Source organism: Cheilinus undulatus, linkage group 12 (assembly GCF_018320785.1).
Source record: "Cheilinus undulatus linkage group 12, ASM1832078v1, whole genome shotgun sequence".
NCBI classification, from domain to species: domain Eukaryota; kingdom Metazoa; phylum Chordata; class Actinopteri; order Labriformes; family Labridae; genus Cheilinus; species Cheilinus undulatus.
In genome coordinates, this window is record NC_054876.1 from 36,391,021 (window position 1) to 36,412,890 (window position 21,870).

The 21,870-nt window shown below is 39.8% G+C and overlaps 1 protein-coding gene across 1 annotated transcript; it reads left to right on the plus strand.

Annotated features, from left to right (window-relative positions):
- Window positions 1–294: 294 nt before the first annotated feature.
- LOC121518426 (transmembrane protein 47-like) lies at window positions 295–14,247 on the plus strand. Its single transcript, XM_041800724.1, has 3 exons — window positions 295–582; window positions 6,201–6,341; window positions 12,682–14,247. The coding sequence occupies exons 1-3, from the start codon at window positions 366–368 to the stop codon at window positions 12,861–12,863; spliced, it is 540 nt and encodes a 179-aa protein (XP_041656658.1). The 5' UTR covers window positions 295–365; the 3' UTR covers window positions 12,864–14,247.
- The last annotated feature ends 7,623 nt before the right edge of the window (window positions 14,248–21,870 follow it).

Genomic DNA, 21,870 nt, shown 5'->3' on the forward strand with positions numbered 1-21,870 from the left:
TCAAAAAAGACAAAAAGATTGCCTAATGCGAAGTTATATCGACTAGTAGGTCTAAATATTAGAAATTAGCAACATCGAACTATTGATAAAAATCAACCTTTAAAAGAACTTGTTCTTTTAAATAAAGTTATGGAGGGTGAGATGAAGAGAACGGTGTTTTCCAGCGTGAACTGTTTTTCTTTTAACGTCGTCCAACAAGCGCTTAGTGAATTCGAAAGCCAATCATATCACAGGATGGGTCCCGTTAACTTTTCCCAGCGGCGCATGCGCACACCAGTAAAGGCTATGGTGGGTGAGGACAGGACGCACACGGACCTTCAGTGAGCTCCTTCTCTCTCAGCTGCTGTGTGTTTTGGTATGAAAACATGTCTGTGAACGAGGTGCACGTGCTCCGGCCCTTCAAGCTTATCGCGCTGCTCTGCGTCTTCCTCGCGCTCTGTTTGGACGTGGTGGCTCTTCTCAGTCCAGCCTGGATCACCGCCGACCACTTCTCCCAGTCCCTGTGGGAGTCCTGCACCCAGTCCGAGCCTCGACACCCGGAGGAAGAGGCTGTGTGGACTTGCTTCTCCACCCTCACATCTGGTACGGATCAATGTTTGTTTTTGCACCTTTTGACTTCGTTTCACTGCTTTCTTTGTTGTGGTTAACTTTCTATCCTGGAAATCACTCGGTTAAAACGCTGGTGCTGCAAAGAGACGGACAGGCACAAAGTAAAGAAAATTTAGAATTATGAAACCATGTTATAATGCACGTTTAGCCACGTGAAACAGGGTCTTTTATAGTGCCAAACAAAGGCAGCACATCGTGTTGGGAAAAAGATTTTGTTAAACAGTTGGACAAAGCAGCTCTGACTATTTTTCTTAATTTTCAGTGTTCTGTGTATTTTTGTCTTCAAATACTGTGATGTTTTTTTTTAAAGGTGATACAAATTTACATGTAAGCAAGGAATATAGAGCATTTTAGCCACTGTGAGGAGAAAACAGAACTAAATAATACTCTAAGTAGGTTTACATTCATAACATTGGCTCTGAGACTGTTTTTTCCAGTTCCAGAGATGGTTATATGAGTGGAGCATCAATATACAACCTACAGGAATTGCAAAAGTGAATAAAAATGAGCAATGTCAGTAGAAATTTGACCCTACAAATCTGCAAATAAAATTCATTGAGATGTTAGAATATTACATAATACTCCTGTACAAAATCTGCTCTCCTAGGTTTAACATAGTCATCATCTCTGAGGCAGAGTTTGTTTTATTTGGCATGGTATCCCCCTTCGTGCAGCAGCTGAGGCATTCAGGGATTCTTGTGCTGCTGATAAATTTCCTGTGTTCATACCAGAGTTGTGACGTGTAGACCCTGTGACAAACAATATCATGATGCCCAGCTTGGCCTGAAAGGTTTCACAGAATATTTTTTATTTGGTGAAAATGCTGTTTTAACAGTTTTGTGAGGGGTATAGCAGTAAGAAGCATTATCACGAGCATAGCTGAGCAATTAATCACAATTATGCTATCAAAATAATCACGTTGCAAAAAATCTGAATCAACATTTCAAACAAATGATGCGTGTGAACGTGTACCCTCTGGATGGAGGCCTGAGTGTAATGAAAATGCTTTTTGATGCACTCAGATGAAGCTCAGCGAGCTATCAGCCACCTTTAGATCCATTAGTGCCAATTTAGTAGAGAGAAAAAGTATTTTTGGATTATTTTTGTTTCAGTAGGCACCTGTTGCATCCACATGCATTGTGTAAAACACAAAGAACTCCAGAAAGATGAAAACAATCCATGGCTAGAATTTACCCTTTAGCTTTTATTCATCACACGTCATATTATCATTGCAATATTGAACAATTCTGTTCATGTGTTCTTGTATCTTGAAGGCCCTTTTTTTCATGCAAAGATGTCAGATTCTAGGATAACAGAAAAAGATGAACACATGCTGCACAAAGAGATCCAATCCCTTCAGCACACAAAGAGTTAATCCACTCCAACCACAAGAAGGCTTTGAGTGGGTTTGAAGAGACACATTAAGCATCCTCCCAGTCATCCTCCTCAGCAGGCGTGGACCCACCAGGTTGTCTTTTGTCTGTCGTTTCAAACCCCCTTCAAAGGCACCAGGGAAGCAGATCTGCATTAATACAGCAGATTTAAACAGTTTCTGCGATAGATCCACTTGTATTACCTTGATTTATGAGCTGGCAGTAAAAATGTTAAAATATTTATATAAAAAGCCTGTTCTAGCAGACACTGTGAAATTAAACAGAAATGTTGTACTTTTGGACCTACTGGTTGCTAAAATACTTAGCGTTTCACACAGTGAGTCTGGCACCTCGGTCACAGACATGAACCGAGGGCGGCACAGTGATGGTGTGACTGACTGCTCTCTGATGTTGAGGAATGTGTTGGCTGAATAGGAGGCGTATTTGTTGCTCTGAGTGTCTGCAGAGCTCATTAAAGCACCAGGGGAGGGGCGTGGTGAGGTTAAAGGGCCAGTTCACCCAAAGGCGAAGCAGATTTATTTTGTCCAGATTCTCATTTCATTTGGAGATGATGCAACCTTGCAAAACAACTTTAGCAGAGGGGAAAAAATGCTTGCAACCAGGAGGGGGGTTCTAAAAATATAGATTGGATTTGTTTGAAAATTCTTTCCTGGGTAGAAGGATTTTTTTCTCTTGTAGCCATAAACAACATCCTAACCACATAATGGACAAAAGCTGCTTGAATTTCCTGATGGATGAAGATAGTGTATTTAAAGTTATCAACTATAGAGAAGAATGGATGATACACCTCTTCCTTCTCTTGTACAGAGGTAAAACCACAAAATCCCTGCAATGGATGCTACCATATTGTGCTTTCACCATAATTTGGAGTTTAAGTTGTGCAATAGAGTCTGTAGAAGACCTCTTTTACTGACCAAAACACAAATTTAAAACACTGATTACAGGGCAAAGATCCTTAAGGACAATATGGCTCTGCAGAGCAATCTGGGTTTAAGCTGAAACAGACACTTGTGGTTAAGTTTAATAATGTCTGTTATCTTTAGTTGTTTCCCCACTGCCCAGCTCTCCAAGAGCAGCATTCATAAATTGAGCTGTCAGTCATGGCGTTTTGCCTTTCTATTGCATCAAATAACATCAAAAGTAAACTTAGCAGGACATAGATGGCCCAAGATTAGGTTGCACCCCATATATGCTAGCTGCGTGGGTTCAAGTCTGCCCTATGGCTCCCATCCTGCATGTCTCAACCCCCAGTTTCTGGCTATGCACTGTCCTTCTCTCAAAATAAAGGCATAACCCCCACCCCCAAAAAACAACAACAAAAAAAAAAAGCAGAAAAATCCACACTTGAATTTAAGTCAACACAAGAGCTAATTGTAATGATGGAGAACATGTCTGAGAAAAATGTTTTTGAGATGTATTTTTGATTTTAAACTTTGTTCCAAGTCCCATCTGTTAACATGGAGAAGGAGGGGCTTTAGACGTGTACTGCTGCCAGGAAGTAGGCAGAGCTCTAAATATTTCTCCAAATGTTGGCTTCACTTTTATTGAGCTATCACATTGTCCATCTATTTATACAGTCTGTTGTTTTAACCTATCTTTGGGGGAAATATTCTTTTCATCACGAGGAAGACCAAAAAAGGAAATAAAAAACAGAAAAAGAGAGACCCAATGAAGAGTGATAGCTAAGCCTGTTAGTTTCATCCAATGCTAATTCTCCTTTTGAGGCAAGTCTTCAGAGTTTCAGCTCTCTCCTGTTAAGCTGGATATCAAAGAGGAAAACACAATAAAAGAAGGAGAAAAATGTCTGTCAAAAAACATTTCTGGTTAAAGGTTTACTGATCAGAGAGCTCAGAGAGGCTTTGATAACCTTGTGTTGTGTGGCTCTTTTCAGGGAAGAATCCTCTGATGCAGAGGGTGTGATGATTTTTACTTTTCCACCAACAGAGACTTTAGTTTGTTTAGAATGAATAGAATAAATGTTCTGTGTAGAAACCAGCATGACTGAACCAAAATGGAAAATCTGTCTGCATCAACCAAAAAACACACTGACTCACACAAAATTTCTACTGTAAAAACACACATCAATACTTACCAAAACAAAAAAGTAAGAAACTCACGATTAAATGTATGCAAAAGCATCAAAAGGTCTATAAAAAAATAAAGATTTATATGAATTTCACAGCGTGTTACAATGACTGCTGAAGTTCAAGATAGACAAGGGTCTTTTTGTGTGCATGGTCTCCCTGGCTACTCTGTCCTCCTTCCACAGCCTGTTAGGTCAATTGGTGACTCCATAAGTGACTGAATAGTTGTTTGTCTCTTAATGACAGATGTGTGATTGACTGGCGAGGGTGTTACCCCGCCTCCTTGACAGCAAAGATAGGGTCCAGCCTTCCTAAATGGATGGGAGGAGCTGCAAAGATAATCAATGGACAGATGTTAGTGTTTAAGAAAGAGTGCACTAAAGGGCAGCAAATGAAGGTAGAATTTTAATTGTCTTTAAAACCCTGCAAGTTTTTTTTTTACCATTAATGAAACAGTCTGCAATCAAGATTGATGTCTCTAAATGGTGTTAAAAAGCAAACAAGACCCTCATAGACCCTTTTAAATGTTATTTTTAATGCCTTTATAGCTGATATGGTACCAGTGTATCATTATTGGTGTCTAACAAAAAACTGCAGTATGGCCAAAGACAGCTCTGTACACAAGTCTAGATATGAGAGTCAATATTGGTATGGAAAATTGGCCTTAAAACATTTTTAGCTAAAAAAAGTAAATGTTGACAGCATTGCAGAGGATACTACACATGTTTCTTTTTCTAATTAAAGCAATATTATGTAGGAATTTGGTTTGATGCATTCTAGCACCCAGTGAAGGTCTCAGCTGCACTATCCTGAAACAGTTCCCTCTTAATCCAGGTGTATATTATGATTATACAGTTCAATCAGGACCACTTTGTCAACAAAAACACATGACTTGTGGTTATAAATTCTTCTTTTTATTAGCAATTATGAATTTGCTCTCATTGCTGTCATTTATATTTGGTGGTGTCATTGTTCAAGGATCCCCATGCCTCCCACAAGACTATGTGGAAAGCGTCAAGTAGGAACAGCAAATGTTCCTGCTCTTCCTGTGCCTACAAGGGAAACCTGAGGAAGGGAAAAGCAGCAATAAACCCTGAGCAGAGCAGGTGTCAGTGACAACAGAATGGCATTGATTAAGTCAGATAAAGCATAGAGGAGGAGCTGGGGTGGAGAGAGGAGAGGGAGCAGCAAAGCATAGCTATATGCTTAATTTGTGGTGGAGTGTCAGCTCACCCTGTGCAGCTGAATTGTTTAAGACAAATGACCAACACTCACATTTAATGCGCTCTCACCACATGGTCCGATGCTTGGCCGTGACCTGAGTGCTCACATTGTACAAGTTATGTCAGGACTGACTGTAGTCTCACACCCAGAGGTTAAAGTCATATCTACTGTCTTGCCTCACGCTTTAAACAGTGACAAAGTAATTCTCACCATTTCTCTCTCTCATACATGAACGGCATTGCCAGCAAACACAACTAGCAGCTAAATAACAAATATTAAGTGACTGGAGGTCTACAGGTAGACCTGTATCCTGATTTACCTTTATTATAGTTGGAAACAGACATCTAAAAGGCATTCCTGCTGTTTTTATTGTGATTTAAGATGCTACCAAAAAGTTTTAAAGGAAAAAATAGTAGATGCCAAAGTTAAACAGTGCTGAAAGCAGACATCCGTGGTGCTCTGTGGAAATTGGGTGGATTTAATTCTCTGCTGAAAATTACTGTAAAAATAAATCAATCTAAATCTCAGTCTTAAGATAAGGTGGAAGGTTTTTATATTGTTTCTTCAACAAGTTATCAGCTGTTGGTCAAATTTTTGTTTTTTCACTTTTGAAAAACAAACTCTCTGATCATGTAGCTAATATACTAACTTAATAATTGTCCTGTATTTAATCTGACTAACATGACCACTGAGTCACTCATCATGTTCTTCTGTCTCTGATAGTCTGTTCTCTCGTACAGGCCGTCCGTTCACTCTCCTCTCTCGCTAGGATTAGCTGTTGTTTTGTGTTTGTCAACACAGCGCTTCAATTCAACTGTGCTGTCCTGTGAATCGAGCTTTTGTTGGGCTGTTGCTCCTCTCTAACCTGTTCATGTGTGTCGTCCTGCAGACTGGCAGTTTGCCACCTTGGCGCTGCTTCTGGCTGGAGCCGTGGGGACACTGGTGGCCTTTTTGGTGGCCCTGATCTCCCACTGCAGGGGGACTCACAGAAAGCATTACCGTACCGTGGCCGTGTTCCTCTTCACTGCAGGTATGTCTTCCTACATCCCTTTAATTCTTGTTCAGAGCTTTTAAAGCATATCCCCATCTCATGTTCCAGCACATGATTGTCATGCACATTCAGGAACAGGAAGAGAGTACATAAATGTTGACAGAAACCACAACAATTTCCATACAGACTGAGAGGTTTTTTATGTTTCAGTGCTCATATTAAATGGAAGGGTGCAGAAGGAAAGTTGCAGCTGAGTGAAGCTTTCTGGTTGAGCTCATTCTTTTTGTGGTGTGGAGTTTGAGGAACTGCCGGCTCACATGCCAAGAAAAAGCAGCCGCAGAATTTTCAGACTTACCAACAGAGTGAAGTCAGGGAGGGAAAATAAGCAAACCACAGAGTCCTCAGCCAGCAGCAGTGCCTCATACTTGGACTACACTTCTTATGCACGCTAAGTGAGAGGGACCTTTGGATGAAACCAGATTTGAACACAAAAGAAGGAGGATCTAACTATAAAAAAATGTAGATATCTTAGGGTTTAGCAGTCACGGCACATTACCAAACACGCTGTGCAATACTTGTAATATCTTAGTCATAGGTCTGGTTTGTTTATGATGAAAATAGTGATGTAACACTAACCACTTACCGCTACTTAACTTGCACCCAGCTCCAGTTTTGCCAAAATAAAGGTGGATTATATAAGAAACAGCCATCCTGTTTTCCATTAAATATAACATTCCTCCTCCAGCGGTTTTACACTAAGCCTTTAAGCTGAAAGTAAAGAAAAATATTGCATAAGTCAGTCTGATTCAGCCCTCTCACACAAAGACTACACTCCAAAAAATTTCCAGACATTTTCCAAGTGGGCCGCTAATGCTAAGGCAAATGGATGAATGATATTCTTTAGCCTTACCTAGACAATTTCCTGCCAGACTCCTGGTACATTTTCTGCAAGAAGTTGGGTGAACACTGCAAGTAAGGGCACACTCACACTAGGCCATCTGTACTGTGCCGTATTCTAACCATGTTAAAGCCCATTTGACCCCTTCCCCTGTCCCCCCTTTTGCCCGCACTCACACTGCTCAACGCATCTAGGCCTGGGCATGGATATGTCACGCTGTGACGTCATCACGTGAAGCCTCCACCGTTGATGAACCTACATGTGTTGATAACTGGGGCCGTGAAGCGCGCTGCATAGAACGATTGCACTCACACTGGCAAAACATACCGGACTTTAGGCTGAAACAGGCACAGGAACGATACGGATGGCCTAGTGTGAGTGCGCACTAAAAGTTACAAAACTGACCATGAGCGACCTGACCATGGCCTTAAAGCAAACAAAACAAATGAGTCAATCATCAATCCAGAAACACCCCAACACCACCTCCTACTAAACCCATGTTCAGCACAGAGAGTCTCCTGTCATGTGGTGCATCTATGAAAGGCAAGTTCAGTGAATATCAATGGCTGATGTCCCAAATGTACCCAGACAATGTCAAGACGGGATGCCAGTTGGCCTAGCAGTTATGCCCAGCTCACCATTTACAGAGGCTGTTGTCCTCAGAGCAGACAATTCTGACCTTGGCCTCCTTCTGTTCCCCACTCCCTCTCCCTCATATCCCACTATACCCACTGTCCTTTTTAGTAAAAATGAAGGCAATAAAGCCCAGAAATAAATCTCGAAAGAAGTAAAAATGCTGGCATTATTGAGAACTGCATAACGAGAATCTTCATATACCCTCATTGGCCTCTTTATTAGGTACACATGTCCAATTGTTTGTTAATACAGATAGATAATCAGCCAATCACATGCTGGCACCTCATTGCATTTAGGCATGTAGTCGTGGTCAAGATGAGATGCTGAAACTCAAGCCGAGTATCACAATGGGGAAGAAAGGGGGATGAAAGCATGGGTCCATCCTGCCTTACATCAATGTTTCAGGCTGGTGGTGATGGTGATATGGTGTGTGGGATATTTTCTTGGCACATTTAGGCCCCTTAGTATCAATTGTGCATCGTTTAAATGCCACGGCCTACCTGAGTATTGTTACTGACCATGTCATCCCTTTATGACCACAGTGTACCCATCTTCTGATGGCTACGTCCAGCAGGATAATGCACCATGTCACAAAGCTTAAATAATCTCAGACTGGTTTCTTGAACATGACAGTGAGTTCACTGTACTCCAATGGCTTCCACAGTCCCCAGATCAGATGTGGTGGAGCGGGAGGTTCGCATCAAGGATAGCAACCGACAAATCTGCAGCAACTGTGTGATGCTGTCATGTCAATATGAACCAAAATCTCTGAGGAATGTTTCCAACACCTTGTTGAAACTATGACATGAAGAATAAAGGCAGTTCTGAGGGCAAAGGGGGTCCAACCCATTACAAGGAAGGTGTACCAATAAAGTGGCCAATGAGTGTATATCTGTCAGTCTAAATGTGAAACCCCCCAGAAACCTTTAAGCTTTTAATTTAGCTAGCCAAGCCCTTTCTTAGAACTAAATAGACACATAACTTGCTGTAAAACAATGACTTTGACATCTTTACACTTCAGATTTCTGATCTGATTAAAACAAGAAGATGAAAGATGTTTGTAAGAGGGCTTCAGAGGTGATGATTTGTGTCATTTTTATGTTTAAAGAGAGAGAGAACATGCTAACTCTTAGAGCTGGGCAATTAATCAAGAAACAATCAAAACCGACATTTAGAACTGATAACCGTTACATTATTACATTATTTCAATGTTTTCCCTGTAATCTCTCTCCAAACACACCACCCTTTAAAAACAAAATACCAGCTGTGTAGTCACGTGATAGGCAGCCAGGTGTCGCAAGGCATGTAGCCTGCCAGAAACTCAAGAGAAGTAGAAGTTCTAGTCATGTGACACCATCCCATCCAGTCCATTAAAACTCAACCAGCTGTGCAATGTGAGCAGCAGATTTATTTTATACTTTTTGTACAATAGCTGCTGAAAGCTGCTAAAACTGCTCTAGGAACTACATGGTGCCAGATCCACCCCGCCTATTAGATGGCCACATCTGTATTTGAAACACAAGAACATCAGTTTCATTTCAGCTGATGTGTGTTTTGATTTCAGTTGTCCCAATAAACAACTATAAATTGTTAATCTGTGTATATTGCTTTTAGGTATTCGTTTTAAAATTCACAAATATTTACAGAACAGAGTGGGAGGTTGGGGGGATGATCGTTTGTTAATCACAATTGAGGTGAAAAATTCAATTAATCACGGTTTTGATTTTTGCCATAATCACCCAGCCCTACTAGCTCTTTCCCCCTTGGTTTTAGGCTTTATACTCTGCCAGGCTAGCTGCTCTCTTATTGACAACTTTAAGAATGATTTCATCTTTTTATATAATTCTCTGAAAAGAATAAAGATTCTTATGCTTAGCGCTCTAGGCACTTTAAAAACTTGACTTAATTGGTTCTGTTGAAAAGGGACCTGTAGGCATGTAGGGCACTAAGGAGTCATCACAGGACCCGGTGTGTCACAACCTGGAGCTGAAAAGGGGGGTGTGGCTGCCAAGGTCAAGCTTGATGGCATCTCTTTTGTCTGGGCCTTTTCACCCCTGGTAATATGCCCAGGAACCATGGGCAATATCGGGCCTTTTGGACCTCCACAGCACCACCAGAAGCTCATGGCAACCCTACCACCCCACCCAGGCGGTAGCCTAGGCTATGCTTACTTGCCTGTTCATCCCCTTACTCTGCCCTGAAAATGTGGATTTTGCTATTTTTTTGTTATTTTTTCAACAGACTTTCCCATGCAGGGAATTCCAGAGCATGACCAGGATTGTGTCAGTCCTCCTTCCTGACTGATTGGGCCCTCAGAAATCCATCATGTGGAGGGAGAAATATCATTGACGTTATGGGTACCAAAGAACCTTAACTAATGTACAAATCCCCACAGACAAAGTGCTACATTTAGTGCATTTTAAAAATAGCACACAGGAAAAATGTCTTTCTTCAAATGGATTTCTGTCTTGTTTAGTCTCCAAAACATGTGTCACAAAGGACCAGTGTGCTCAGTCGCCTCTTTGGCTGTGGTTTAGACTGTTAGCCATTAAGTGAAAAGCGTGGGAATGCAGTGTTATCCTTTCCTGTGTGTAATTGCTTTAAGAGCCCTGTGAGCATAAGGTCTCTTCAGACACACAGTCCTCAGCAGCGCAGCAGCACAGGCCCTGGACTGTTAAATGCCCCTCGGCAGGACCATGTCTGCATGGTATTTATTTTCTATCCGGAAATATGACCTCAGCAGGACTGCAAGCTTGGTCTGGGCTCCATCAACACAGTCACATTCTTGGGCTGCTGTCGATCCTCCTGCATGCCCACCGCTCCGTCCTTTAGGAAGGAAAGGCGGAGGCATAGTCACACAGTCCCTTCCCCAAGAGTCACCTAGAATGCACTAAAAGGAAATAAAGTAGCTGCTGTGAGAGTCAACAGTATGCCTTTGATCGTATGCATGCACGAGGGATCACAGTGACGCCAGCATATTACCACTAGTACTCAATGGTCCTGAATGACTAAAAGGGAAATATGATTCACAAAGATGTCAAGGTCAGCAATAATGTGGATTGTTTAAAGAGTTTTCCAGATTTTCTATAACAAAGGAACCACACATGCTTAAGCTTCTCTTCAGGGTGCTGAAATGTGTCCTTAACTTCAAAAACGGGCTGCTTCATACAGTTTTCACCTTCCTCTGAACAAGAAGCCCACTGTGAGGTGTGTCAGACAAAGATGAATTGGTGTTTTTTAGAGAGTGCTCACAACAGACAAGAAAAAGTTAAACAAAGGAGTCATATTTTCTGTAAATAGTACAAGGCTGAATGTAAGAGGATTGAAATGACACAAGATTGTTGAAATTAAGGGATCTTTTTACTGAAATCAGGCAATGAAAACCATTAAGTGTACATTATTGCAGTAATTCTCAGTGTTATTTCCGTGGAGCCCCTGCTTATAGCTATGATAAACTGATTCACTCTTTCAGGATTCACACAGAATGAAAGTGTCAAATTAACATAATTTGTCCTTGTTTTCATTGATTAGATCCCAACATTTTTGGCCCATATCACTTTTTCTTACCAAAAGAAAGAAAAAGAAGACAGAGCTTTGCCACTCATAATCAGTGCTGGTTTGGAAGACACAAAGTAGCCCTATGTAGCCTAGCAGTTGTGAACTGCTAATTAGCCTGGTGTTTGCCATATGTAGATGTAGAATGGCTGTGTTGCTGCAGTATTTTACCTTGTTTTTGTCATAGCTTGCATTTTGCATGACTCTTCCAGCAACTCTTGACTTTCTGGTGTTTGAACCCTAAGTAATACGGTATCTTTGCTTTCAGTCTTGCTGGCAGTGAATAGACTTTAATGTCTTTATTACAGGTAGTTTGTTTTGATCTGACGCGTATGTTACATCGCATAGTTCAGCATCTGCTGAAGCCTAATGAGAATGTGAAGTTGCATCACACTGCGCTGCATGTTGGGTCATAGGCACCATCATTAAAGGTATGATCAGGCGTGCCCACAGAATAAGCAGGGCCCCTAAAAATCCAGTAAAAGGGCCCTACCAGGTTGTATTGTATTCTTGGTTTCAATGCATGTGTTAGATCAGTAGCATTGATGCTAGCAACCCGGCTAACAGTCACAGGATTTTATAGCTTAAAAGTGTGTGTAATTGTGTTCTAATGTTGAAATAATTCATTTGCACCACTTTTTAATGTCTTTTCACCATAGTTTTGCTCATTTATGTCACTTTTTACCCTCTTTCAACCCAATTGTGCCACTTTTTGTCATTCCCCAACCGCTTTACTACTGCTTTATGCAGCCATTTTTGCAACATTTCTGCCAATCTTAACCTATTTCAATATTTTTTGCCACTTTTTGCACCTATTCCCCACTCTTTGACCCATTTTTGCAATATTTTTGCCTTTTTAACTTATTTTTTTGCTACTCTTTTATCCATTTTTACCACCTTATTACCAATTTTTGCCACTGCTAACCCTTTTAGGCCTTTTAAACCAATTTCCCCTTAAAGATGTCTACTTCTGCTTACTTACTTACTCTACTTACTTCTGCCATATTTTCTGGCATCTTTATATGTGTGCACATTATTGCTTAGCTTTAAAGTCTAACATTACTTTCCAAGTGGTTAAGTCTATGTGCCCATCCATAGTGTTAACATTACCAAAAGAGGTAATTCTGTTTTAAGAAAGAGGGTTTACATTTTGCAAAAGGCTACATTATACGAGGAGATTGCAAGGAGTTTTGACTAAAAAACTCAGAACTGATCTTTGAAATAGATAAAAGATAAATACTATATACTGTGTCTGCATTTAATTTTCTTGTTTGAATGTTTTTGTTGTAGTGGTCCTGCAGGCCTGCGCTCTGGTCCTCTACCCAATCAAGTTCATCGACGGGACGGTTCTTCAGACATATCACGAGTTTAACTGGGGCTATGGGCTCGGCTGGGGAGCCACCATCTTCATGTTGGGCGGAGGGATCCTCTTCTGCCTGAGGACGGACATATACGAGGATGCCATGTACTAACTTTTTTTTTAACCCCAGCCCTGGAAAATCCACACACTCATAAACACGTACAGACAAATCCCCTTACAGGAGGTGTGCTACTTTTCTTCTGTCAGCACAGCTAATGTGTATGTGAGCACAAACCCTCTCTCTCTCTCTCTCTCTCTTTTTTTGTCTTGCTCTCTCTGTTATTTTTAGTCAGGTTGTGAAGGCCTAATTTAGGCCAGGGCCCCCCAGCACCCCTCCTCCCATGCAACCAGCAGGTCCCTCAGCCCTGCCGGTATCAGGGGTGAGGCGTCATAAAGCTAAAGCACAGAGCTTTCTGGACGGGCACGAGCCGCAGATGCTGGACGTTTCCACTGCATGTTGATGTGGATCTCTATTGTTAGAGAAACAGGCCGTGAATGTGCAGTGACTGAACATTTAAAGGGATCGACTTCTCCCCACTTTTCCTTTTTTTCAGTCGTTTTGTAGCATTTTACAAAGAAATGCTTGTTGTTCATGTATTTATGGCATAATTTTTTTAACTATTTAAAAAGCTGAACTCTTCTCTGTGTGTTCTAGCTGAAACATATCTAGTTATGCTAAACCTTTTGATAGTAGAAGTGTCGAATACACAGCCTCTTTAGATGCTAGAGCTATGAAGTGTTTTTAACTTGTAATGAAGCTCATGCCAGTTTCTTTCAAAGGAAAAATGTAAAATATGTATAAAGTATTTCTACACGAAGAAAACATGAAATAAATTAGTGTAGTTTTGAGAGTATAAGGGGTGTGTATTTTTGTTGTAAAGTGACTTTTTGATACTTTGATGTTGCTCTCTGAAGTGAATAAGGATCAGCACCTCTGTCCTTTTTTGCATCAACAGTGAAATTACTTTAGAGACAAAAAAAATAAAATCAGAATGTTTCATTTATTTAACTGTACTAAAGTGGTACTTTAAAAGCTGCTAGGGAGACCCCCAGGGCATCGTGTGATTGGCTGATTAGATATTTGCTTTAATTAGAAGCTGAACAGGTGTACCTAATGAAGTGGTTGGTGAATGTGTATAAGTGAGCTCTTCTACTTTATTTCTTTATTGTATTGCGTGGGTGAGAGTGAGTGTTTTAGGAAACATCGGTTTATTTGTGTAAACAAACTCATTGGTTGAAGGAAAAACCTTCGAGTGAAGCTCCTGTTTGTTTGAGTTGACTGTGGCGCCACCCTGTGGACAAAGCAGAACCTCAAACTTATGAAATTGCTGACTTGTTTTTCCCAACAAGCACTAGAATTTTTTTTTTAACAAAAAGTGTCCCCTCGCTATATTTTTAGCATCAGATGTATCACTCATACGCAGTCTTTCCAAGAAAAGTATTTTCAGCTATTTGAAGCAAGGAGAATTATGAAATTGAAAATAAACCTCCTACTGATGGGCTTATTTGTTGTTGTTCATATACTGATACATCTTTAAAAAATGAACATCATGACTTAATAACCCTTATTACACACATAAAGAAATAATTCAGAGGGTTCTTGATTGTTTTAATCTAAATGATATGACTGGAAAATTCAAATTCTACTATCTCAAAACATTAGAATATACAGTAACACTTGATTTGAAGGGATATGCATACGTATATCATGGCACTGTCATAGTCATGAAGTGACACCTGTCATTTACATTAATGGGGCTTTATGAGCATTTATCAAAGTTGTCATTAGGCATCATTCAGTCAATCATGTCACCTTTATTACAATAAATTAAGAGCATCTACACTCACCACTTCACCAGTGGACATCCTAAGTCAAGAGTGGAAGTTTTCAGTTGTACTTGCTCTTTTTGTAGTTGGTTCTTTTACTGGAGAGCAACATAAGTAAAAACTGGTTCTTACCCAGGGGCATGGCACGGGGGGGGAAAAGGGGTACTGATTACCCAGGCCCTGAGTAGGGTGAGGCCTTTGAAAAACCTGTAATGAAAAGTGGTTTTATTTCTTAGCAATAATAATAATTATTGAATCAAAGCCACTAAATGAATTAGTCAACAGACTGAAATTTGAATCTTTAGGGGGCCCTGCTCCTCCCCTCAAAAAGTCCAAATGGTTCAGTCCAACCCCAGTGCTGTGAAGCAGAACGAGCCTGGAGGAGAAGAAAGAGGGGATACAGAGCAAGATGAGGATGAAAGCAGGGAAATTAAGTTTTTTTTCCCTAAGGGCTGTGAATAGGAGGAGAGGTTCATAAAGAGCCAAACAGGAATAGGGAATAGGCAAACACATAATATGATGTGAGGGAAAAAGTAAAAATAATTTGAATCCATCCATCACAAAAATATTGGTCATTAATAAAGGGAAATTATAGTTCAAAAGTACATCAAAATGCAAGGATATTTGTAAAATGACACTTCTTTTTTTTTTTTGCTTGTTTTTTTTTTTATTTTTTTGCATGGCTGGCCGGCTAAGAGTATCTAATTTTCTCTCTGGGGCCCCAAAATCCTTTGCTATGCCCCTGCTCTCTCCCCTTTTGTTTTCAGTCTTTATGCTTAGCTAAGACAGCCGGCTACAGCCGCACCTTACCTTACAAAAAAAGCAAAAAGGGGTGAGATAATGTCAACTTTTCATTAAAAGGGACATAATTGACTAAATGACACTTAAAGGTCAAATATTTTACCCTTTTAAGACAAGTTTATACTGGTCTCAGAGGTCCCCAAAACTTGCCTGCGAAGTTTATAGCTGAAAAACACTCCAGTATAGGATTGCATGTCTAAAAAACCCTCTCTGTTTCAGCCCTGCTTAGAACAAGCTGCTTCTGTGTCTGTGGCTTTAAATGTTACTGACTGTCTGACTCTGCCCCTCTCAGGAAATGGATGTGGCTCTCCTGATCCTCCTTTCTGCTGCCAGCTGAGAGGTGGATCAAAATGTTTTTAACCACATGTGTTGTGGCAATATGCTTTTATCAACTGACAATCAAAAATGTCCCTCTAAAAACAGGTTTTTATAGTTGCCCATCCTATCTCACCTGCCCGTCATGTAGATGTCACCCTGTCCTGAAAGAACCAATTCTATCAATATAAAATCATTAATAAAAACTCAAATAGAAACAATAACACTAGTGCTGTCAAAATAAATACTTTATCTCCACAAAGCAAAATAATAACATTTTAATCCCAATGATTAAAGGATGGATACTATCAAAAATGTAGTGCAACTTTAATAAACACCTGTTTCATTGCACAGATGCATAGCAGCAATGAACAATCAAAAATTACAGTAAAATTTCATCACATTGGTAATAATGTTTTTGAAATTTAGTCCATGTTATGAAGTTTGAACCAAATCTGTGATCGCTGAATACAAGACATGGCCTCATTTAATGATAGGATTTCTATTTTTGAACCATGGTGTCAAATTAGGTATGAGTCTGTTGGATTTTTCCTAAAGTGGAGTTGAAAATTCTGGTATCTAGAGGCAAGTGTGATAGATATTTGATCATTTTCCTTGTTTTTGGTGTAAAACAGAAGGAACATCAACACATAAGCAGCCCGCTGTGAAGCCTCTCTGTACTCTCACTTTCTTTCTAGTTTAAGCAGTAACAGCTGGTTTAAAGACTCTCTGGAAAGGGAGCAGAGCAAACATTTGAAGCAGCTGCAGCAGTGAGAAAACTCTCCAGCTGTGGACGGTGTTTCCCCCCTGAATCAACAACTCAAAAGACCCAAAGTGCTGTGCCGTCATGAGAACCTGACACCAGGCTGCAGTGAGTAGTGAGATTCTGTGTGTTGAGTGTGTGAAAAGGCTGTCTTATAATAGCAGTGACCTCTGGGGAATCTTTGAAATTTGACTTTGGTGTTAAAGGTGCCGTGGCTACATGGCAGGCTGAGGAGAGGGCACATACATCACTACAGCAGATGTGATCATGACACCTTGTCTCAAATGTGTGTAAAGTGCTTGTTGTTTTTAGTGCATCAGTGGTCAGAGCACAAAGTGAAACCAAGTTCTGTCAGCTTAGAACAAGTCAATATTTTACTCTGAATACTGTCAAACTTAGGAGCAGGAATATATATATCGTTATTTGTGAATCTTTTACCTGCTCATAGAAAAAAAAAGGTCCCTGCAAAGTGTGGCAGTACATTGGCTCGATTACAAAAAGAATAAAAAATGAAAATAAACTTAGACATGATTGAGGATGTATCTTTTTATGTTTGTTCATGACCAGGAAAAACAGGAAAAAGGAGGAATAAAAAGGAAAACAATACATGATAAAAACCCACAGAAATAACTGGGTCCCTCAAAGTCCCAGTAAATGGCCTTCCCCAGATGCCATTTAATATTATCAACACATGCAAAGTCTGTACCATTAACCCCCTGGTTAATATTCGCCTCCTGGGCCTGACTGCTTTCAGCTTTTGGAGCAGATTGGGGTTGCAGACTGCCAATGCATCGTTGTCCTAGTCCACTGGGCCCAACCACAACAGTAATAGTACAAAAATAAAGGCTCATACCACTTTAAGAGGAGGGGCTTTGCATTTTGAGCTAGGAAACAGTAACTACACAGTGCATTATTTATAAGGAGTTATGGATATTAAAGTTTAAAATAAAAAGTAAATTGCTAATATTTTAGATGGACCATGTTGTTGCTAACCTCCATGGACCCCTCCATAACTGGGCCCCAGTTAGCTTTAGCATATAGTGCATTCAAAAAGTATTCAGAAATCCATCAGTTTTGCACACAGGATCTCTAGAGCTCACTCTGAGTGACCATCAGGTTCTTGGTCACCTCTCTTACTAAGGCCCTTCATTACTCAGTTTGGCCGGGCGAGCGGCTCTTGGAAGAGTCCTGGTTGTGCCAAACTTCTCCTGTTTGAGAATTATAAAGGCCAGTGTGCTCTTGGGAGCCTTCAGTGCAGCAGATGTTTTGTATCCTTCCCCAGATCGTTGCTTTGCAGCATCCTGTCTCTGAGCTCTGCAGGCTCTGACCTCAGGGCTGGGTTTTGCTCTGACGTTGTCAGCTGTGAGGCCTTCTATAGAGAGGTGTGTGCCTTTTAAAATCATGTCCAGTTAATTTATTTCACCACTAGTGGACTCCAATCAAGGTGGAGAAACCTCTCAGCAAAGATCAAGAGAAATGGGAGGAATATGAGCTGAATTTTAAGTGTTTTTGCAAAGGGTCTGAATACTTTAGTGAATGTGATATTTCATTTTTTTTATCTTGGCGTACTGAGTGTAGATTAATGAGAATATAAATGAATTTAATCTTTAGCATCTGGCTGCAACATGACAAAATTTTAAAAAGTGAGGGGGTCTGAATGCACTGTGAACAAAAATAACTAAATCTGTTGAATTCTTTTTCTTAAAAAAATGGACATGTTTTTTCCCTGATTTCAAGTTTGAGTAGTTGGTAATCTTTCAGTTTTTGGCAATGATTTTTTTAACTTTAGTAACTCTAATAGACTCATTATTTCTCTTGAAGTACAGTGAGATCTTAATCCTTTGATAAAGGGGAAGTGTAGTTACTCTCAAAATACTTATCTGAAGACAGGTTAGAGTTTTAAATTAAGCACTTTCTATTTTTGTTCATGTCAAAGGTCGAAACACCCGTCAACAGTTCTATTTTCAGCTCTGTGCCCACACACTTCACCTCTCCTTTCATACTGCATGCTTCAACATTAAAAGGGAATGTTTTCAGACCCGATGTTACATTCATGTCCTTTTTCCATCAAGACCTGATGCAATGTCAGTGTACTTTGGATTATCTTTTTGTTTGACCACAGAACAGTTTTCCATCTGGCCATTTCAACCAATTTACACCCTGTAAAACCAACACATTGTTTAAAAACAACCTCTAAAAACCTTTAGCTTTTTGGAAAACTGCTATGTCTCATGTTATCCTACATTTTTTCTATGCGGGGGATAAAAAGGCTAAGACTAAGGCAGGTGTGTTAAACTCAAGGTCCGGGGGCCAAGTCCAGCCCATGGAACAGTTAAATCTGGCCCACAAGATTCTAACATATTTCTGTTTTAACTGGCCCACCAGTATGAGGTCTGCAGATTTCCTCAAGTATAAAAAAATAAACTTATCCTTGGTGATTTAAGATATCCTTTTTAAGTCATAAAGTCTGAAAAAATACAAGTACAAATGATTCAATAAAAGCCAGGAATGTGTGAAAAGAAATTAATTTGTGTTTTTATTTCATATTTTCAATTTTGCATCCCACAATAAGGACTCAAACTTAGGATTTTTACTTTTTATTTCGTAGTTTGGGCATTTCAACTCAAATTTTGACTTCTTGTATTGTATTTTGAGCTTTTAGATTCATCATTTTAAATTTGAAGTTATATTTTTACCTTTTTAACTAATCATTTTGTATTTTGTCTAATATTTTCGACTCCTAACTTTGACTCCATAATCCCATAGATGGACCTGTTGGACTCACAGTTTAAAATATTGTATCATTAAGACTTTTAATTTCATGATTACTAAACTATTTCATATTTGGACCTTTTAAACTTATGACTTTGACTTTCTTTCTAATATATTTTCCTTTTAAAAACATTATTTTTCAATTTCATGTTTAGCCCTGTTTGAACTAATACATTTACTTTCTCAGATTTTGAGCCTTTGAACTTTTTTAACTTTAAAATTTCATCAGTGCTAAGTTTTTTTTGTCTTCATATTTTATCACTGGTAAAATAAGGTTGACAGTTTATGGTTTTAAAGGTGACCCTGTTAGACCCTCAGGTTAGATCTGAATCCAGAATCCGGCCCCTGCTGTGATTGAGTTTGACATCCATGGACTAAGGTGTTTCTGCCTGTCAGTGTGTATTTTGGTGACTTGCATTGCAGTTCTTGCAAATCTTAAGAACACACAAAGATAATCCAAAATGCACTGGCATTGCATCAGATCTTAAAGGTAAAGGGACATGACTGTTACATCAGGTCTCAATGAGTTAAGCAAATTAAAATCTTTGTTGTTCTTCTCCCACATGATCTGACTCTGGTTTCTTTCCCTTGCAGTTGCATTCATCACTAAAATACGAACAAACTGACTCCATCATCTAACATCTTCTCCCAACTAGTAGTCAACCTCAGTATAATCTGGCACAGAGAAACATGAGAGCCATCCAAAAGCACGAGGTGAAGCTGTGGTTCTTCTTTGGGCTGCAGGGTGCTGGTCAAAGAATATAAAAGAATCCTCCAGCTCATCCACCCAGCCTTGAAAACCCAGAACACTCGATCAGTTTTCCGGTCAAATACACCTGCAGGTGTGTTCTATGATCAATCTGTCATCATTTATTAGTGTGTTAATGTGATGGTTATAGCTATGGGCTGCACATGTTCTGAATCAGACCTCCACAGAGAGGAACATATGGGTGTATGGGTGCGAGGAGTTCCTGTCATAGCAGCTAAACTGGCAATCAATATGTCCTGGAGCAGAGCTGGAAAATGATTGGCAGATAAAAAATCCCTAAACCTCAGTGAAACTCACCTTGAACAATAGTAAAAGTAGTGATAACTGCCAATATTATAATTATTTTTGCTAGTTTTAGCTGTTTTAGTTAAAAACCAACAAGATTTCTGCCTTCATTTAAGTATAGACAAGAAAAAGATAATTCTGATTCTGATCCAGTAAGATTATCAGGACTTAACGATAGTTAAAGAAGTACTAGTTATCAGCTTTAAAGGCATATAGTCATCTGAATATCAATGTATATAGATTAATCACATCTTATTAAAGGATTGTAAGGACTGAAGCGTCTCCAGCTTCTGTTTCATGTTATCATAGCTGAATATTTGAAACATGACATACTCCAGTAGAGGATTAGCACAGCTCTCTCCCATGGATCAACAACACAATCAAAAGCCAGAAAAGACAAGTCTGTAGCCTCAGCTGTTAGGAAAGATAACACACTTAGTCATATTTGGCTGTAAATCTCAAGCATATCATCAAATTTGCCTCGAAGATTGTGTTGCCTCTGCTGAGCAGCCCGGCCCCTGGGTGCAGTAACCAGCCGGGCCCTGCACTCTTTCACTCTGCAGGGACAGATTCCAGTTACTGAACCCGGGGGACAGAGACTCATTTAGCTCCGACACCCTGTTAGGAAAGATAAAGGAGAAATATTGTTCAGAGAAATAAGCATAATGAAACAGAAATGATAAAAGATTCTGAATGCAAACCTGCAGCTTTCCCTCCTCCTCTCATGTTCCTCGGCACGTCGAGTAAGTCAGATAACTGGAGAGAAGAGTAACACCTGGGCTGTACATTAGCTTCCATCCAATCCTCTGTGGAGACCGGCTCCACCAAAATCACTCATTAACCTGAAAAAACATCACTGGGTCAAACTCAGCCTGCATGCTGCTACTTCAGCTTCAACTTTATTTAACTTCACTTTATTCCTTGGGAAGGGAAGTAATTGGGACACCTTAGATCAGTGGTTCTCAACCTTGGGGTCCGGACCCCATTGGGGGTCGCGAAACACTAAGAGGGAGGGTCGCCAGATGCCTTAAAAAACAGAAAATTCTTTTGAAAATATTTTTTCTCAGCCAATTTCATTACTATTATTTGCCACTTTTCATCAGTTTTGCACAATTTTGACCTATTTTTGACACTTTGCTCCATTTTTGCCAAATTTAAACCCATTTTCATCCCGTTACACAAACACTTTTTTGCCAATTTTAACACATTTTTGCCACTCTAAACCCATTTTTATCAATTTAAAACCCTTTACACCACTTTTTACTGCCTGTTTTGCCACTTCTAAACCAATTATTGCCACTTTCCATTTATTATTGTCTCTGTTGACCCATTATTGCCACTAACAACCCCTTTTTTATTGCATTTTACGCCCATTTTTGCCTATTTCAGCCACATTTAATTTGCCCATTTTGACTGGTCCAGCCCATTTCTCCCCATGCCTCTTTATCTGCCCCTGTTAACCCATTTTTGCCAGTTTAAAGCATGTTTTCCCACTTTTAAATCCTATTTCACCCATTTTTGCCACTTTAAACCTATATCTGCCACTTTTTAATCCCCTTTTATCACCTTTTGTGCCTACTTTTGCCA